Here is a 17862-nt window from a genome sequence, read left to right as displayed (position 1 = left end):
ACACGGTGCTACGCGCTCGTTTTTTCCAGGCGCGTCCGCATCCAGATAAATACATCTCAACTTTTCAGAATTCCACAAGCGCAGCGCAGGTCATGTGACCAGAACCAACCAATCAGCTTCACCCTTTCCCTTAATAACATTGAAAAACAGTTGGAGGAACAGCTTATCATATCTGTACAGGAATAACCATTTTAAAATAAATTTAATAGCAGAGCTACTGCAAGCGATTTTAATGCTGGAAATCCATTTAAGCTTTGCTGAAGCTTCCGAGTCTTCATTGAGAGATCAGGTCATGGTTGCTTAGCAACGGCAGATGCCACGGGAAAGAAGTTCATTCAGAAAAAGAACGGTTCTTTTAAGTATTATTTGTTTTTATTCTGTCTGTTCAGCGTCCTCCAACAAGGATGGGTGGTGGTTGGGTTCATAATGTTCGCTATGGTATTTTATTAGTTGTTGGTTTAACCATGGATGAGGTAAAGGCTGTTATGTTATTTTCTTTTCAATGGCGTTCCTTGTTACATGTTCAAATACATCAACCAATATTGCATATACATAATTATTATAATGGATATAATTAAAGAGTACTTACACTATAACGTAAATTATAAGTGTAACGCACAAAAAAAACAGAATTTTACACCTATTTTGAATTTTACTCGAATACAAATACAAATACAAATACTTTTCCCCCTCAACAAATACAAATACAGATACAAATACCGGCTGCTTTGCACACCCCTAATATATATATATATATATATATATATATATATTGCAGACACTAATTTTACATCTGGTTTTTCACACTATAAAAACAAACTCCGTAACGGCTATATTTTTTATTTTGGCAGTTTAGCTCCTCCCACACTGGAATTCATCATCAGTGAAGCTCCTCCCATTGCAGTTCAGCTATAAATGCTGGAAGATTCCCATCAGTTCAAAAGTGAAGACGAGCATCAATGCATCGGGAAGAGCTGAAATCTGTACAGATTTATCCAGTCATCCAGAACACTGCAGAATGAAACACACTGAAGAACAAACAAAATGTTTATTCTTCGTTCATGATAAGTGATGCAAAATTTTGGGAATTTTCAAAGTTGAAAAACTTCCATTAGAATTAAAAGGAATAAACTGGTTAGGTTATGTTATGTTATGTTAGCTTATAACAGGAAAATTAACTGTAGTTTTGCAGCATGAACTTAAAACAACCAGATTTAATGCAAAGAAAACTGACCATGTGCATATATATATAATTTTTATTTTTTTTAATAATATTGGTGGCTAGTTGCTGGGCCCCATTGATGTCCATAGTATGAAAAAAAATACTATGGGAGTCAATGGAGGAACAGACATTTTTGGTTATGAACATTCTTCAAATTATCTTTTGTGTTAAGGAGAACAAATAAATTCATATGGGTTTAGAACAACATAATAGATGACAGAATTTTAATATTTGGGGTAACTGTTCCCTTAACTTGCTGCTAGCCTTTATCTCAAAAATAATTTAACTTCTCTAGTCATTTAGCAACTGGTCCTAAAGTCATAGTGTATGAAATCTATTCAGTAATTTATTTTTATTACCAAATTTCCCATTAATTCCCTTTAATTCCTGTAAATTCTGTCCAACTTAAAATATTTCTAAAATTAAGTTCATCTGGAAATTTTCCACCCCTTTGCAACTGTCACAGGGAGTCAGACTGAGACGTGCGGATCCATTTGCAGCATTTATTAGAATCGTCAACAGGTCAGAATAATCACCAGAAAACAGGAACAACGTAGGTAATCCGGGAAACAGTTCGATAGACAGGGAATGGTCGCAATGGCAGGAAGCAGGAATCGTCAACGGGGTACACAGTCCAGAGTCATACACAGATAATCCAACACAGAGAAAAACGCTTAGAATTACGACCATAGGAACAATAAGACCTCGCAAGGAAGTGTGTGTGTCTGTGGCTTAAATGCATGTGGGTAAATGTGAAACAGGTGTGTGCAGCAATCAGTTCAGTGGGAAACAAGGAGCAGCTGTGTGCAGTGATTGGTGCAGTGGCTTATGGGGATTGCAGTCCAGAATGTGTGTGCAAGAGTTCATGATGAGAAGACAGACCAGATACATGACAGAGCCCCTCCCCAAGGAGCGGCTTCCAGACGCTCTAACCACATAATACAACCTGGAGGGTGGTGGAGTGGAGGCGGAACAGGGGGAGGGATGGAGGGCCAGGTCCATGTAGGGGTACTGGAACCCCGAACTGAGGCGGAGCCGACGGAGGGAGAAGCCATGATGGAGGAAGGGTTGGCTCCTGCATGGGGCCGACCGACGGAGGTGGAGCCGGTGGAGCCCGAGGCGGAACCGGAGAGTCGATGGTCCTGGGCGACACAGAGGATCCGGAGGACCAAGGCGGAACCCAAGGCTCTGGCGACCCCGGCGGAGATGGAGGTCCGGAGGTACGCAGCGGAGCCGGAGTGACAGAGGATCGAGGCTGTGCCCACGGGAGGGAGGAGGTCCACAGAGCCGGCAGGACGGAGTGACGAGGCGCAGCCGGAGGAGTAGAGTCCAGAGGCGAAGGTGGGGCGACGACTGACCGGGGCGGAGCCGGAGAGACGACGGAGCCCGGAGGAGCTGGTGGGCCGACGGCCGACAACGGAGACGAGGGAGCACAGAGCCAGGGTGGAGCCGCAGGGTCGGAGGGCCGAGGTGGAGTCCAGGACTCTGAGACTGGAGGTGATGGTGAGGGATCCCTCAGTCTGGACACCGATGGAGACTGGCAGTCCCACGGCAAGTCCTCTGCACCGAAGGTGGGATGTGGGTGAGCAGAGGGACTGTCAGGAGACAGAGGTGGCGGGACTGGAGCAGCAGGGAGGGTGGGTGGGAACAGTCCATGCATGAGCTCCGTGACCAGAACCGGGCAGACAGGAATCTCAGGACGACTGGATGGAACCAGCGGAGTCTCTGGAAGGCTGGGCGGAACCAGCGGAGGCTCTGGAAGGCTGGGCGGAACCAGCGGAGGCTCTGGAAGGCTGGGCGGAACCAGCGGAGGCTCTGGAGAACTGGACGACCCCAGCGGAGACTCAGGAGGGCTGGGCGTCTCCAGCAGAGACTCTGGAAGAGCAGCCATCTTGTGCAATGGCTCTGGAAGGGGGCCCATCTTGAGAGCAGACTCTGGAAGGGCAGCCATTTTGCGAACAGAGTCTAGAAGGGAGGTCATCTTGTCAAGAGACTCTAGAAGGGAGGCCATCTTGCTTACAGACTCATGCGGGTCCATATTGTGATGCTGGAGAATAAAGCTGCTGGATCCTTGTAGTGGCGAGGTCTTCTGTCACAGGGAGTCAGACTGAGACGTGCGGATCCATTTGCAGCATTTATTAGAATCGTCAACAGGTCAGAATAATCACCAGAAAACAGGAACAACGTAGGTAATCCGGGAAACAGTTCGATAGACAGGGAATGGTCGCAATGGCAGGAAGCAGGAATCGTCAACGGGGTACACAGTCCAGAGTCATACACAGATAATCCAACACAGAGAAAAACGCTTAGAATTACGACCATAGGAACAATAAGACCTCGCAAAGAAGTGTGTGTGTCTGTGGCTTAAATGCATGTGGGTAAATGTGAAACAGGTGTGTGCAGCAATCAGTTCAGTGGGAAACAAGGAGCAGCTGTGTGCAGTGATTGGTGCAGTGGCTTATGGGGATTGCAGTCCAGAATGTGTGTGCAAGAGTTCATGATGAGAAGACAGACCAGATACATGACAGCAACCATAATCATGATGCTGAAGAACATTCATGTTAGAAAGCATTGAGCACTTAAACACATTCAGATAAAGCTAAAATATTTTAATATATATAATATAATAATTTACAACATAATTTTTTGTTAAATTTCGTACACAAAATGTATAACCAATGCCCTCCAGTTTTTCGCGATTCTGCGATCGCTGAATTTAACACAAAATCAACATAATGTCACATTTTTTTGCAATCCTGCATAATTCGTAATTTAACTGCAAAATATTTTTAAACAAATATTTAAATAATATATATATATATATATATATATATATATATATATATATTGTACGTTGATAAAGACTCTTGAAAACATATTTGATCGACATTTAGACTACTATTTGATTTTCTATATTTTAAAAAAAAATTAAAAAAAACTTTTTTATTTTGTGCTAGTTAAATTAATTTTTGGGATACCAAAAATCTGAAGAGTACCTGCCTAAAGGGCTACCAGAGATTTTGACATTTTGCGAGCCCTGGACAGAAATGGCGAACGCGTGTTTCTATTTATTTTCCACTGATTTAGGTGATTTAATTAGCTTAAATGATAGTTCTCACACACAAAAATTTAATTTGTTTCTCAGTCATGCACTTATTTTATAAAAAAAAAATACACTGCAGTGATCCATGTTTTACAGCAGCTGTCTTATGTCTGTTATTACACTAGGACTTCCTTTCATATTTTGCTCTTTAAAATGTTTTTTTAAGACCTGATGGAAGAGAGTGAGGAGAGTGAAGAACTGAGTGAATTGGAGGAGGAGCATCATGTCAAACCAGAAAAAAAAACTTTGAGTCACTCAAAGACTAAAAAGACATTTTTAAAGAAAAGAACAGCCAAGAAACCTGTCTGCACTCAGTGTGGAAAGAGTTTCACAGACAAACATAGTCTTGAGCGTCACATGAGAGTTCACACTGGAGAGAAGCCGTTCACATGTGATCAGTGCGATAAGAGTTTAACATCCAAACATAGTCTCAAGCGTCACATGAAAGTTCATACTAGAGTGAAACCGTTCACATGTGATCTGTGTGGATTTGAATTTGCAGAAAAAGGAAACCTTAAAAAACACATGACAATCCACACAGGAGAAAAGCCATTTACATGTGATCAGTGTGGGAAGAGTTTCGCAACCAAACATTATCTTGAGTTTCACATGAGAGTTCGTACCGGAGAGAAGCCGTTCATGTGCGATCAGTGTGAAAAGAGATTTTCAACCAAAAAAGTTCTTCAGTGCCACATGAGAGTGCACACTGGAGAGAAGCCATTCACATGTGATCAGTGTGGGATAAGTTTTGCACAACAAGGAAACCTTAGCGGACACATGAGAGTTCACACAGGAGCGAAGCCGTTTCCATGTGATCAGTGCACAAAGAGTTTCTCACACAAACAAAGTCTTGAGCGTCACATGAGAGTTCACACTGGAGAGAAGCCATTCACATGTAATCAATGCGGAAATCAATTCAAAGAAAAAGGATCCCTTGAAAAGCACATGAAAATCCACACTGGAGAGAAGCCGTTTTCATGTGATCAGTGTGGGAAGAGTTTCTCAGACAAACCCTGTCTTGAGCTTCACATGAGAGTTCACACCGGAGAGAAGCCGTTCCCGTGTGATCACTGTGGTAAAAGCTTCAGACAATCATCAAACCTTACAGTACACATGCGAATTCACACAGGGGAGAAGCCGTACAAGTGTGATCTATGTGAAAAGAGATTCGCACACAAAAATGCTCTTGAGGGTCACATGAGGATCCACACCGGAGTGAAGCCGTTCATGTGCGATCGGTGTGAAATGAGATTCTCAAATAAAGATAGTCTTGAGTGTCACACCAGAGTTCACACTGGAGAGAAGCCATTCACTTGTGATCAATGCAGAAAGAGCTTCACGCAAAGAGCACATCTTAAAACACACTTGAAAGTTCACACTGGAGAAAAGCCACACACGTGTGATCAGTGCGGGACGAGTTTCACATACAAACATGGTCTTACTGTTCACATGAGGATCCACACAGGAGAGAAGCCATTCAAGTGTGATCAGTGTGGCAAAACATTTCATACGTCATCAAATTTGAAAACTCACCTGGCAGTTCATACGAATGAGAAGCCACATTCCTGTTCTGTATGTGGAAAGACATTTTCACAGCTGAGGAATTTACTTTTACATCAGAAAACTCTGCATACTGGTGTGAGAGAGCACTTGTGCTTTGAGTGTGGGAAGACTTTCACTACAGCGAAACATTTAAGACTACACCTGAGAGTTCACACTGGAGAAAAACCTCACAAGTGTTCATACTGTGACAAGACATTCAGTCAGTTAGGAAATATGAAAACACACGAGAAGATGCACAGCAGAGAGAAGCGTCATACCAGGTGTGATCAGTGTGGGAAGAGTTTCTCTTCTAAAAGTCGCCTGAAGCTACACATGAGGATCCACACAGTGGAGTAACCACATCTATTTGGGCAAAGGTTTGTCCAGTTACTTTCTTTATTCACACATATTTCTTTGAATTTTCCATAGCATAGTGGCCAATGAACTTGTGCCATATAGGAAAGAATTTTCCTTTTCACACGGAGCTTTTATTCCAATAACGTGATATTTAGCCCCTGGAATGCAAATTTTACTAGGGTAACCAAGTCAAAAACATGTATTTCATGTCCCCGGGGGACCCCCACTTTCGAAACACCTTTGGGCAATTTTTGAGTAGCAATTGGGTGGGTTTTGTTGTGAAAACCTTGCAACCCTGATCCTGACTTGCCATCTACTCATTGGATGCACCTTTAAAGTGTTTTGTTTTCGATCTGAATTACTTGGTTTTAAAGTGAAGTAATGATTTAGAGCTTTCTATAGATATTTCGTGTATGTGAGGCAATTAGCTGGGGGTCGGTTCATTTTAGTGCAGCGCTCCTGTTCAACAACAAGACATCAGAAAGCGCATTCTGTTTGTTTTCTTTATTTTACAAAAACACATTTTGTTGATACTGTGAGTGCACACAAACTAAGGTAGACCCTTCACAGTTCCAGATGATATACAGTGCTCAGCATGAATAAGTACACCCTCTTTGAAAAGTAATTTCAATGAAGAAAAAACAATTTACAAAATGTTGACAAGACAAAGTTTTATATAACATTTGTTTAACTTATAACATGAAAGTAAGGTAATTAATATAACTTGCAGAGAACAAAATTTTCAGTTTTACTCAAATTAGGGTGATGCAAACATGAATATACCCCACTAAAAATATCTGAATCAAAGCTAAATTTTAGAGTACAAATGTCTAATTTAACAAGAATTCAACCATAGTTGAGTCTAACTATTCATTACGCAGGTGTCCAGCAAACAGTTGACTATAGAAGTGTGTTACTTAAAGAAAACCCCTTCACATCTCATTCTGTCAGCAATGGCACCACATGGAAGAGAAATGTCAAAACTATTTCTTTACACCAGAAAGGTGAAGGCCGCAAGATCAGCCTATCGTTACTCATCAGCCAGAATACTGTAGCAAAAGTGGTACAAAATTTTTTTAAAAGATGAAACTGCAACCATCTCGTCCAGGTGGTCCACGGAAGTTAACACCTGAGCAGGTGCATCTTCTGACGAGAAGGGTTGAATAAAAATGCATGCAAGTTAACTGCAGGTATCTAAAAAAAGTAGAAAGCCACACAATACAGCGTAAACTGCAGAGGAATGGCCCACCTAGACATGTTATATATAACTTTTCATAGTTCCTAGAACTATTGGCAGAAGTTACTGCTTTTTTGTGTATTCGCACAACAGGAACTAGGAACTCAGTTTGCGGGAACTGATTTCCCAGATAACAAGATAGATCTCCCAGATAGATCTGGAAAGCAGACGTCTGTAGGATGTCAGTTTTACATACATTTTAATTAATAAACACTGTAAAAACTTCTTATAGATGTCTGTTTGACATCTGATAGGAAATGTCCAATAGATGTATTGCAGATGAGCAAACTATGTTTTGCAGATGTAAATGCAGACATCAAATATAGTCCAAATACGTCTCTGAGATGTACGTGCGCTATCAGGGTTAGCTCCAACTTTTTTAAACAGTTTTAAACAGTTCTATAGGAACTACCAGTGATCCAGTGTATGCTGATTGGCCAAACAGGCACAAAACACTGGTTACTTGGCTTTTTTTAAAAACCATGTAAACATTTACTCCATGAACATGAAAAACAGGGGTAATGGCATTTACCTGTTCTCTGCAGCATTGTGTTTCTTTCTCAGCCTCTGTGATATGTAACAGAATTTCATGCTGTCTGAATCACGTCAATTGTGCATTAACGTAAGGTCTTCGTAATCATGATACCCATGACACACAGTAAAAATCAATGTGTCCTCCAGGTCTTAGAACTCAGTTCCTGGAAATATATGGTGTGAAAGCGTCATTTCTGGAATCTCTGTGAAAGGGGCTTAAGTAGATCATAATGGTGCACAGTAGCTGTCGACCAGATTTGATGGTATTAAAATGACTATTGAGCTCATCAGTAATCTTGACTTTCTGCTGTACTTTACATTTCTTATTTGTCTCTCACTTGAAATGTCACTTGATTTAATATTTCTTCTAGACCTGATGAAATGGCTGAAGATTAATATGAGAGTTCACACTGGTAGAAAGTTGCTCAGGCATTTGAACTGAGAAAGCAACTGATAAGTTTCAGCTCATCTTGTGCTGGATTTTACCTGTTTGGCACCATTTGGTTAAATTGTACTTTTTTTGAGTTCTTGACATTTCTAATGTTTTTTTGTTGTTGTAAGAAATGAACGATTACTTTGTCTTTTCCTTATAGCAAAGTCTGATTTGTCTGTAAGCATATTTTGGCATCTTTGTATAGTCTCACTGTCACACCCTCAGCACGTTCCCTCAGCCCCAATCACCGTGATCCATCACCAACCAGCCAATCACCACTGCACCACACCCGTGAACCATCACCAGAGTTCTAATCACCCACACCTGGAATCGCAATCAGCACTCCCTTTATATACTCACCTCTGCCATTCACTCACCGGCTGGAATCATAGTTACATGGACACCTCTCCTTGGATCTTCTCCTCCTTCTCTCGATTCTCCTGTGCTCCTCTCGGACTGCATCTGGATCAACCTGTGAAACATACGTTAACCACTTTAAGGGAAGTGACTGTTACTCTTGCTGGCGATTGCCTAAGAACTTGTGTTTACCTTAACGAACTGTGTTTGATGACTCGGATCCCGAAGTCTATACTCACCTGTTTGAAGTGTGCACGTCTGTAAATAAACACCTTGAAATCTACTTACCCTCTCCTTGTGTGTGTGGTCGTGACAGGATTCCAGCCCGAAGAATTCCTACAGCTCGCTCATGGAGGCGTCAACGTCATCAGCCACTGCTTCTCCCGATCCATTCGCCGAAATGGTGAATGCCCTCCGTCAATCTCTGCAATCTGGTCCCCTTGCGACCAGAGCTAACACCACGACGATCTCCAACACGCCCATCTCTCGCCCCCTGAATTATTCCGGCGACCCAGGCGGATGTGATGGTTTCCTCCTTCAAAGCTCTCTCTACATTGAAGCGAATGCTCACCATTTCCCTAACGAAGTCTCCAAAATCTCCTTCATGGTTTCACTTCTCACTGGACCGGCACTTCAATGGGCCAATGCGCTCTGGGAATCAAGGAGTCCAGCGCTGGCTTCACACAATGCATTCACCTCGCACTTCAAGGAAGTGTTCGGAGCCGCTCTCACACCCCTCTCAGTGCACGATGAACTCATCACTCTGCGTCAAGGTACAACCAGCATACACGAGTACACCTTGCGCTTCCGCTCTCTAGCAGCCCATAGTGGTTGGAATCAGATTGCTCTCCTGGCGGCTTATCGTCAAGGGCTCAAGCCACAAATTCGCCAACATATGGTCATCTATGAGGATAATGTACCGCTAGAGACTTTTATCAAGAAAGCTACTAGTGTCTCGCAGCACCTCTCTGCCTGTCCCTCTACATTGTCTGTGGCTAGTTCTCTCCCATGCAGAGCTCCATCACCCCAGCGAGACTGTGAAGAACCCATGATCACAGATTCTTATCATCTGGATCCTGCAGAGCGGAAACGTCGCATTGATAACCGTCTGTGCCTATATTGCGGAGAAGCCTCCCATCTCATCAACGTCTGCCCAGTTCGACCACCTCGTCCAATGGTGAGTACAGTAGCCATTTCTCCTGCCATATCTCACTTACCCCGTATTACTGCAAGCCTAACTATGAACTCTCGTACTCTCCCCATACATGTTCTTGTGGATTCTGGAGCGGCTGGCAACTTTATCTCCTCACATTTCATTGCCAAGCATCAAATTCCCACCGTTAAAAATGAGATCAAATATCGCATCATTACCATTCAGAACTCACCATTGGGCGACGGTAAAATCACCCGACGCACCAAAGAGGTAACAATAATTTCTCCACATGACCATCGTGAAAAATTAACCCTTCTCGTACTTCCCCGAGCAAATGTGGACGTCATCCTGGGCAGACCATGGCTAGCAGAACATCAGCCTCACATCGACTGGAGCACAGGAGAAATCCTAAGCTGGAGTGCAGGATGCCAGAACCACGGATACCGTTCTCCCTCGTCTGCTTCACAGCAACCTCGTCCCGCTGTTTCCCTCAATGCAACCACCATAGAGAGCCCCAACACTCATTCCACAGTCACCATTCCCACCATCTATCAATCCTTTTCAGACGTCTTCAGCAAGGAACGAGCCACTCAACTACCGGCCCTGGGACTGTAGTATCGACCTACTGCCAGATGCTAAACTACCCCATGGAAAGGTCTATCCTCTTTCTCGTCCTGAGCAGGAGGCCATGAATGACTACATCCAAGAGGCACTCCAACAAGGGTTCATCAGACCTTCCACGTCCCCAGCAGCGTCCAGTTTCTTCTTTGTCCCGAAGAAGGATGGAGGGCTCCGACCCTGCATAGACTATCGGGTACTGAATGAAGCTACAGTAAAGTTTGCCTATCCACTTCCACTAGTTCCAGCAGCTCTAGAGGAGTTACGAGAGGCCCGCATCTTTACCAAGCTCGACCTCCGCAGTGCCTACAACCTGATCCGTATCCGAGAAGGGGACGAGTGGAAGACCGCCTTCATTACCCCGACTGGACACTATGAATATCAGGTGATGCCCTACGGCCTGGCCAACAGTCCATCCATATTTCAAAACTTCATGAATGAAATCTTCCGTGACTTCCTCCATCGTTTTACCATCATCTACATTGATGATATCCTGATCTACTCGCGAAACCTAGAAGAACACCACGACCATGTTCGCCAGGTCCTTCAACGTCTCCGCAAATACCAACTCTACCTGAAACAGGAGAAATGCGAGTTCCATCAACCCACCGTCTCCTTCCTCGGATACGTGATCTCTGCGGAGGGAGTTCGTATGGAGCCTGGTAAGGTAGATGCAGTAACCACCTGGGCGGAACCCAAATCGGTAAAAGAACTCCAACGCTTCTTGGGCTTCGCCAACTTTTACCGCCGCTTTATTAAGAATTATAGTCTCCTCTCAGCACCTCTTACCTCTCTCTTGAAGGGAGGACGCAAGGTACTTCAATGGACCCCTGAAGCTCAACAAGCCTTCGACCACCTTAAGCTCATGTTTACATCAGCGCCCATACTTCAACATCCTGACCCGTCGAAGGCCTTCATAGTGGAAGTGGATGCGGCAGACGTAGGCGTCGGAGCCATTCTATCACAATGGTCTGGTGAACCCCAATCCCTCCATCCGTGTGCGTACTACTCCAAAAAACTCACCCCAGCTGAACAAAACTACGGAATAGGTGATCGTGAGTTGCTGGCCATTAAGTTGGCCCTCGAAGAGTGGCGGCACTGGTTAGAGGGAGCCCAATATCCCTTCACCGTGATAACCGATCATAAAAACCTCCAGTACCTCCAGCAAGCCAAGAGATTGAATGCACGCCAAGCACGCTGGTCACTATTCTTTGCACGCTTCAACTTCCAAATCACCTATCAACCCGGTCACAAGAACATCAAGGCAGACGCATTATCCCGTATGTATTCACCTGATCCTACTGTTGACACACCTGACCCTGTTCTACCTCCATCTGTCTTTCTAGCACCTATCCAATGGCAACTTGATGAGGACATCCGGACCGCCACCTTCGAGGAACCTGCACCTCCTGAACTTCCTCCAGGCCGTACCTATGTCCCTAACAATCATCGGCTTCCGTTACTGGATAGTACGCACACGTCTCCTGGCTCAGGACACCCTGGCAGTAGGCGAACCCTCTCGCTCCTCCAACAGAAGTATTGGTGGCCCAACATGACCAGGGACGTGGATCGGTACATCCGGGGGTGCTCGGTCTGCGCCATCAACACCACACCCCGTCGTTTACCTGAAGGAAAGCTCCAACCATTGCCCATTCCCCGCCGACCCTGGACCCATCTAGGAGTGGACTTTGCCACGGATCTACCTCCCTCTCGAGGGTACACCACAATTCTTGTGGTTGTTGATCGTTTCTCTAAAGCCTGTAAACTAATCCCTCTCAAGGGTCTTCCCGCAGCTCTAGAAACAGCTGAAGCATTGTTCCAGCATGTGTTCCGGAACTTCGGACTTCCTGAGGACATCGTATCCGACAGAGGGCCTCAATTCATTTCCAGGGTCTGGCGGGCGTTCTTCCAACTGCTGGGCACCTCAGTCAGCTTGTCATCTGGATACCACCCTCAAACAAACGGGCAGACCGAGCGGAAGATACAGGAGATCTCCCGTTACCTCCGGGCGTACTGCTCCCAACATCAAGATACCTGGAGCCAGTATCTACCGTGGGCTGAGTATGCACAAAATTCCCTCCGTCAGACATCTACTGGTTTAACCCCATTTCAATGTGTTCTAGGCTACCAACCTGCACTGTTCCCATGGACCGGAGAACCCTCCGAAGTGCCTGCGGTAGATCACTGGTTCCGGGTGAGCGAGAGGGTGTGGGACTCAGCCCATGTCCATCTCCAACGGGCAGTCCGGAGGCACACGGAGTACGCTAATCGCCACAGGTTACCTAATCCTGTTTACCTTCCTGGAGACCAGGTATGGCTCTCTACCCGGGACATCCGCCTCCGGCTGCCCTGTAAGAAGCTGAGTCCCCGCTACATAGGGCCATTCACCATCCACTCACAAATAAATCCCGTCACCTACCGGCTGAACTTACCTCCACGTTATCGGATCTCTCCCTCGTTTCACGTCTCCCTATTAAAACGTCACACTGATCCTCTGTTCCCTTCCTCAGCAGAACCGGAACCACCTCCTCCTCCAGACCAACCGGAAATCCTCAGTGACGACATCTACCAGGTCCAAGAGATCCTAGACTCCCGGCGGCGGAACGGCCAACTCCAGTACCTCGTGGACTGGGAGGGGTTCGGACCCGAGGAGAGATCGTGGGTACCCCGTGATGACATCTTGGACCCTGCTCTCCTCGAAGAGTTCCACCAACAGCACCCGGAACGCCCAGCTCCCCGAGGCCGAGGTCGTCCCCGTCGCCGCTCTCGGGTGCCAGGAGTCACCCGTGGAGGAGGGGGTAATGTCACACCCTCAGCACGTTCCCTCAGCCCCAATCACCGTGATCCATCACCAACCAGCCAATCACCACTGCACCACACCCGTGAACCATCACCAGAGTTCTAATCACCCACACCTGGAATCACAATCAGCACTCCCTTTATATACTCACCTCTGCCATTCACTCACCGGCTGGAATCATAGTTACATGGACACCTCTCCTTGGATCTTCTCCTCCTTCTCTCGATTCTCCTGTGCTCCTCTCGGACTGCATCTGGATCAACCTGTGAAACATACGTTAACCACTTTAAGGGAAGTGACTGTTACTCTTGCTGGCGATTGCCTAAGAACTTGTGTTTACCTTAACGAACTGTGTTTGATGACTCGGATCCCGAAGTCTATACTCACCTGTTTGAAGTGTGCACGTCTGTAAATAAACACCTTGAAATCTACTTACCCTCTCCTTGTGTGTGTGGTCGTTACACTCACCCAACACAATTTGTATTTCAGTTCTACACTTTTAATAAATAAGTCTGATCAAATCTAAAACTTAATAGGTTCAGTACAACAATGGTTTATTGATTTATATGATCAAATTACTTTTGACCTAACTTGTTCGTCACATTGATTTAAATAGGATAATCTTGTACAATAATAATGTGAACATGCAAAGAGTGAGAAAATATATTCCTTTCACTGTAATTAACAACATGAAGTGCATTAAACATGATATTACATCAAGGTTTCTTAAACTGGGGTTTGCAAAGCAACTGTAGGGGTTTTGTGAGTTTAATAAAAGGCTAACAAGTAATTAATCTTTTAAGTTTTAATCATAAAAATATAAAATTAAAAAAATCATTTTAAAATAACAATCAGCTCAGTGCCACCTTGCGGTATTGGCTGTTTTTGCATGTAATTTCCTAAGTTTGTATAGAACTCATTAGAACATTTTTCCCAGTTAAAAGATATTTTCATATCAACCATTTTTGCCGTCAACTATTCTGAATTTTGTTGTAAAAGACTATATTTTTGTGAATGCATTTGTTATACCCCTGGAAAAGGGGAGAGAATTAATCATTCACACTCGACGATGCTTCTCCACTGCCAACTTTATGCATAATGTCTTTTGATAACAATTAACAATTAACTATTTTTCAAAACAGTGCTGTTTCCATTTTCTTCTTAATTCACAATTGGTACAATAAGTGGTTGATAAGATATGTTCTTTGGTTATCTATAAATCAACAATACCTGAATTAATACATATTTAATGGAATTTCAGAATTATCTGAAATCTTACACCACGTTCCAAATTATTATGCAAATGATATCTTTCTCTGGTTTTCATAATTAGTCAATGCAAATGACAGTCAGTATAATTTCTGTCATCATTAAAGTCATCAACCATTAGGGTATAATTCGAATTTTATTGAACAAACCACCTAATGATAACAGTATTTATTTCAAAAATAAAAAACTGAAAATGCACTGTTCCACATTATTATGCACAACAGAGTTAAAACATTGTATAGGTTGTAAAGAACTGAAAATGGGCATTTGCTGAATTTGCAGCATTAGGTGGTCATATTTACTGAAATCATGAAGCTATTTCAATCAAAAACATCCTAACTGGGCAAGTTACATCTTACCATAGGACCCCTTCTTTGATATCGCTATCACAATTCTTGCATCCACTGAATTTGTGAGTTTTTGGAGAGTGAACTGCCTCCCACCCTCATAGATCTTTTGCTTGAGGATGTTCCAAAGGTTCTCAAGGTCAGGGGAGGATGGTGGCCACACCATGAGTTTCTCATCTTTTATGCAGATAGCAGCCAATGACACAGAGGTATTATTTGCAGCCTTGTTGGGACATGTTCCATCCACTACTCCATCCATCTGGACCATCCAAAGATGCACGACACTCATCAGTAAACAAGACTGTTTGAAAATTAGTCTTCATGTATGTCTGGGCCCACTGCAACCGTTTCTGCTTGTGAGCATTGGTTAGGAGTGGCCAAATAGTAGGTTTATGCACAACTGCAAGCCTCTGGAGGATCCTACACCTTGATGTTTGCGGGTCTCCAGAGGCACCAGCAGCTTCAAAAACCTGTTAGCTACTTTGTAATGGCATTTTAGTAGCTGCTCTCTTAATCTGATTAATTTGTCTGGCAGAAACCTTCCTCATTCTGCCTTTACCTGCACAAACCTGTCTGTGCTCTGAATCAGCCTTAAATCTCTTCACAGTACAATGATCACGCTTACGTTTTCGTGAAATATCTAATGTTTTCATACCTTGTCCAAGGCATTGCACTATTTGACGCTTTTCGGCAGCAGAGAGACCTTTTTCTTTCCCATATTGCTTGAAACCTGTGGCCTGCTTAATAATGTGGAACATCCTTCTTAAGTACTTTTCTTTTAATTGGGCTCACTTGGCAAACTATTTATCACAGGTGTCTGAGATTCGTTTCAGTGATCCAAAGAGCCATGAGACACAATACCATCCATGAGTTTAATTGAAAAACAAAAAACTGTATGTTTATGACACTTACATCCAATTTGCATAATAATTTGGAACGCGGTGTATACACGCAAAATGAAATAAAGTCCATGAAATGTTAACTTACTCATTTTCTCTGAGGTGAATCAATAAACATGTCAACTTCTCGTAAAATAAAGGGAACTCTCTGTAACAGAGCCGGCACCAGCCGAGCGCTGAAGAGGGGGCGTCTGAAATTCAAAGAGGGGGCGATCATTTTAATGCAAATATAACGCTCCCAAGTAAGAAAAAACAGATAGCTATGGTACATTGCTTAAGTTTTAACACTGCTACAAGCAGAAAAACTGCAGCTAGTGAGCAACGTCCAGAGCTCTGAACGAACGGTCTTTATATGCGTGTATATATATATATACACAAAACAGAAGTTTTAACCGGAAACGTAGACACGCAAGACCATCAAACGCAATTTATGCCTGCTACCTAGAGTGCGGATCGGGCCGCATTTTTCTGTCCGAGCCCGGCCTGAGTCCGACAGAGCAGTAACCGAGCCCGACCCGAGCCCGACAAGCATTAAGATATTTATGTCCGAGCCCGATCCCAGCCCGACACAGTTAAAATCTCTTTTTTTTTTCTCATACTAATGACACATGCACTTTTTTTGTGTGGAAAGCCCGCTTTTATAACTGTAAAAAAAGCGTTTGGAAATGTCAACAGATGAGAGCATCAGTGCACACTGGGCAAAAAGTGCCGTTATAAAACGGGCGCACTATCGCGCTGAGGTGACCGAGCCCGACCCGAACCCGAGCATCCTTTCTAAATATCTGTCCGAACCCGGCCCGGCCCGTCGGGTTCCGTCGGGTACCGTCGGGCTCGGCTCGGGTATCCATCCTCTACTGCTACCCTACATGTTTGTTTAACATAGTATTAAAACAACCTGACAGCACTGACAACTGTGACTAATAATCAAACACTTTAAAGCATGAGCAAAATATTTAATCATACCTTTAGCCTCAGTAGAGCTGCAATCTTCTCTTCGATGAGTGAAACCTCCTCAGCAGTAACTCTTTCCATTCTTCTCTGAACTTTCTACTAAGGTCATTTTCGAATGCCAACTTGATCAGATGCGCTTTTCGTCCATGCAACATGCTGCGTCGGTGCTCAGAAAATACATTCTTCAACGTTGAGAAAGAGTTCTCGCACATAGCAGTCAAGCCCCAAATGTTAGTGCGTGTTTTAGGGCAGTCAGCACCACTGGCATGGCTTGGAAAACGCTGGAGTAATTTGAAAGAAGTTTGACCAAAGTCATTTTCTTGTCCTTGTCTTTGCACAATGTGTGCCAAAACTGGCGGGCAACGGTGAACTGAGACTCTACAATTTCGGTGTTCGTTAAATCTAGTAGTGGTTTCAAGTTTATCCAAAGCTGACATGTACTGGCTATTACGTTCGCTGAAACGCACGGACATTTCTCCGAGAATAGAGTCAATAATGTTAAAAAACAGCCGCTTGCACTCCTGTTCAATGTTCGATTCACGCTGACCATCACTTCATTTTACAATATAGTCCTGCAGAGACTTGCTGGCCTGTCGCTGCCTTTTTGGAGCAGTAGGAACCGCATCATCTGAACTTTTGATGCTTTCAGCCCAAAGTTAACTGTTCTTTTTTCAAAGTTGAGTAAATAGCTTTTCATTGATGTATGGTTTGTTATAGGACAATGTTTGTCTGTGATACAACTATTTGAAAACCTGGAAGCTGAGGGTACAAAACAATCTAAATATTGAGAAAATCGCCTTAAAAGTTGTCCAAATGAAGTTCTCAGCAATGCATATTACTAGTTTATAGTATATTTATGGTAGGAAATTAAAAAAATATCCTTATGGAACATGATCATTACTTAATATCCTAATGATTTTGACATAAAAGAAAAATCTATAATTTTGACCCATACAATGTATTTTTGGCTATTGCTACAAATATTCCTGTGCTACTTAAGACAGGACAGGGTCACATTTATGTATTATTACAGTGGCCCA

General features: G+C 43.6%; 1 protein-coding gene across 1 annotated transcript in view; it reads left to right on the top strand.

The window, feature by feature from the left end:
* LOC141325610 (uncharacterized) overlaps positions 1–6387 on the top strand; it is a 241861-nt gene extending 235474 nt beyond the window's left edge. The window contains exon 6 of the mRNA XM_073834387.1: positions 4641–6387. Coding sequence (XP_073690488.1) covers positions 4641–6224 — 1584 coding nt within the window. The 3' untranslated portion in view covers positions 6225–6387. The remainder of the gene's footprint in view (positions 1–4640) is intronic.
* Positions 6388–17862: the final 11475 nt, after the last annotated feature.

This window comes from Garra rufa, chromosome 2 (assembly GCF_049309525.1).
Source record: "Garra rufa chromosome 2, GarRuf1.0, whole genome shotgun sequence".
Lineage (NCBI taxonomy): Eukaryota > Metazoa > Chordata > Actinopteri > Cypriniformes > Cyprinidae > Garra > Garra rufa.
The sequence above is the reverse complement of the archived record's forward strand: the minus strand, read 5'-3'. Positions and strand labels throughout refer to the sequence as shown.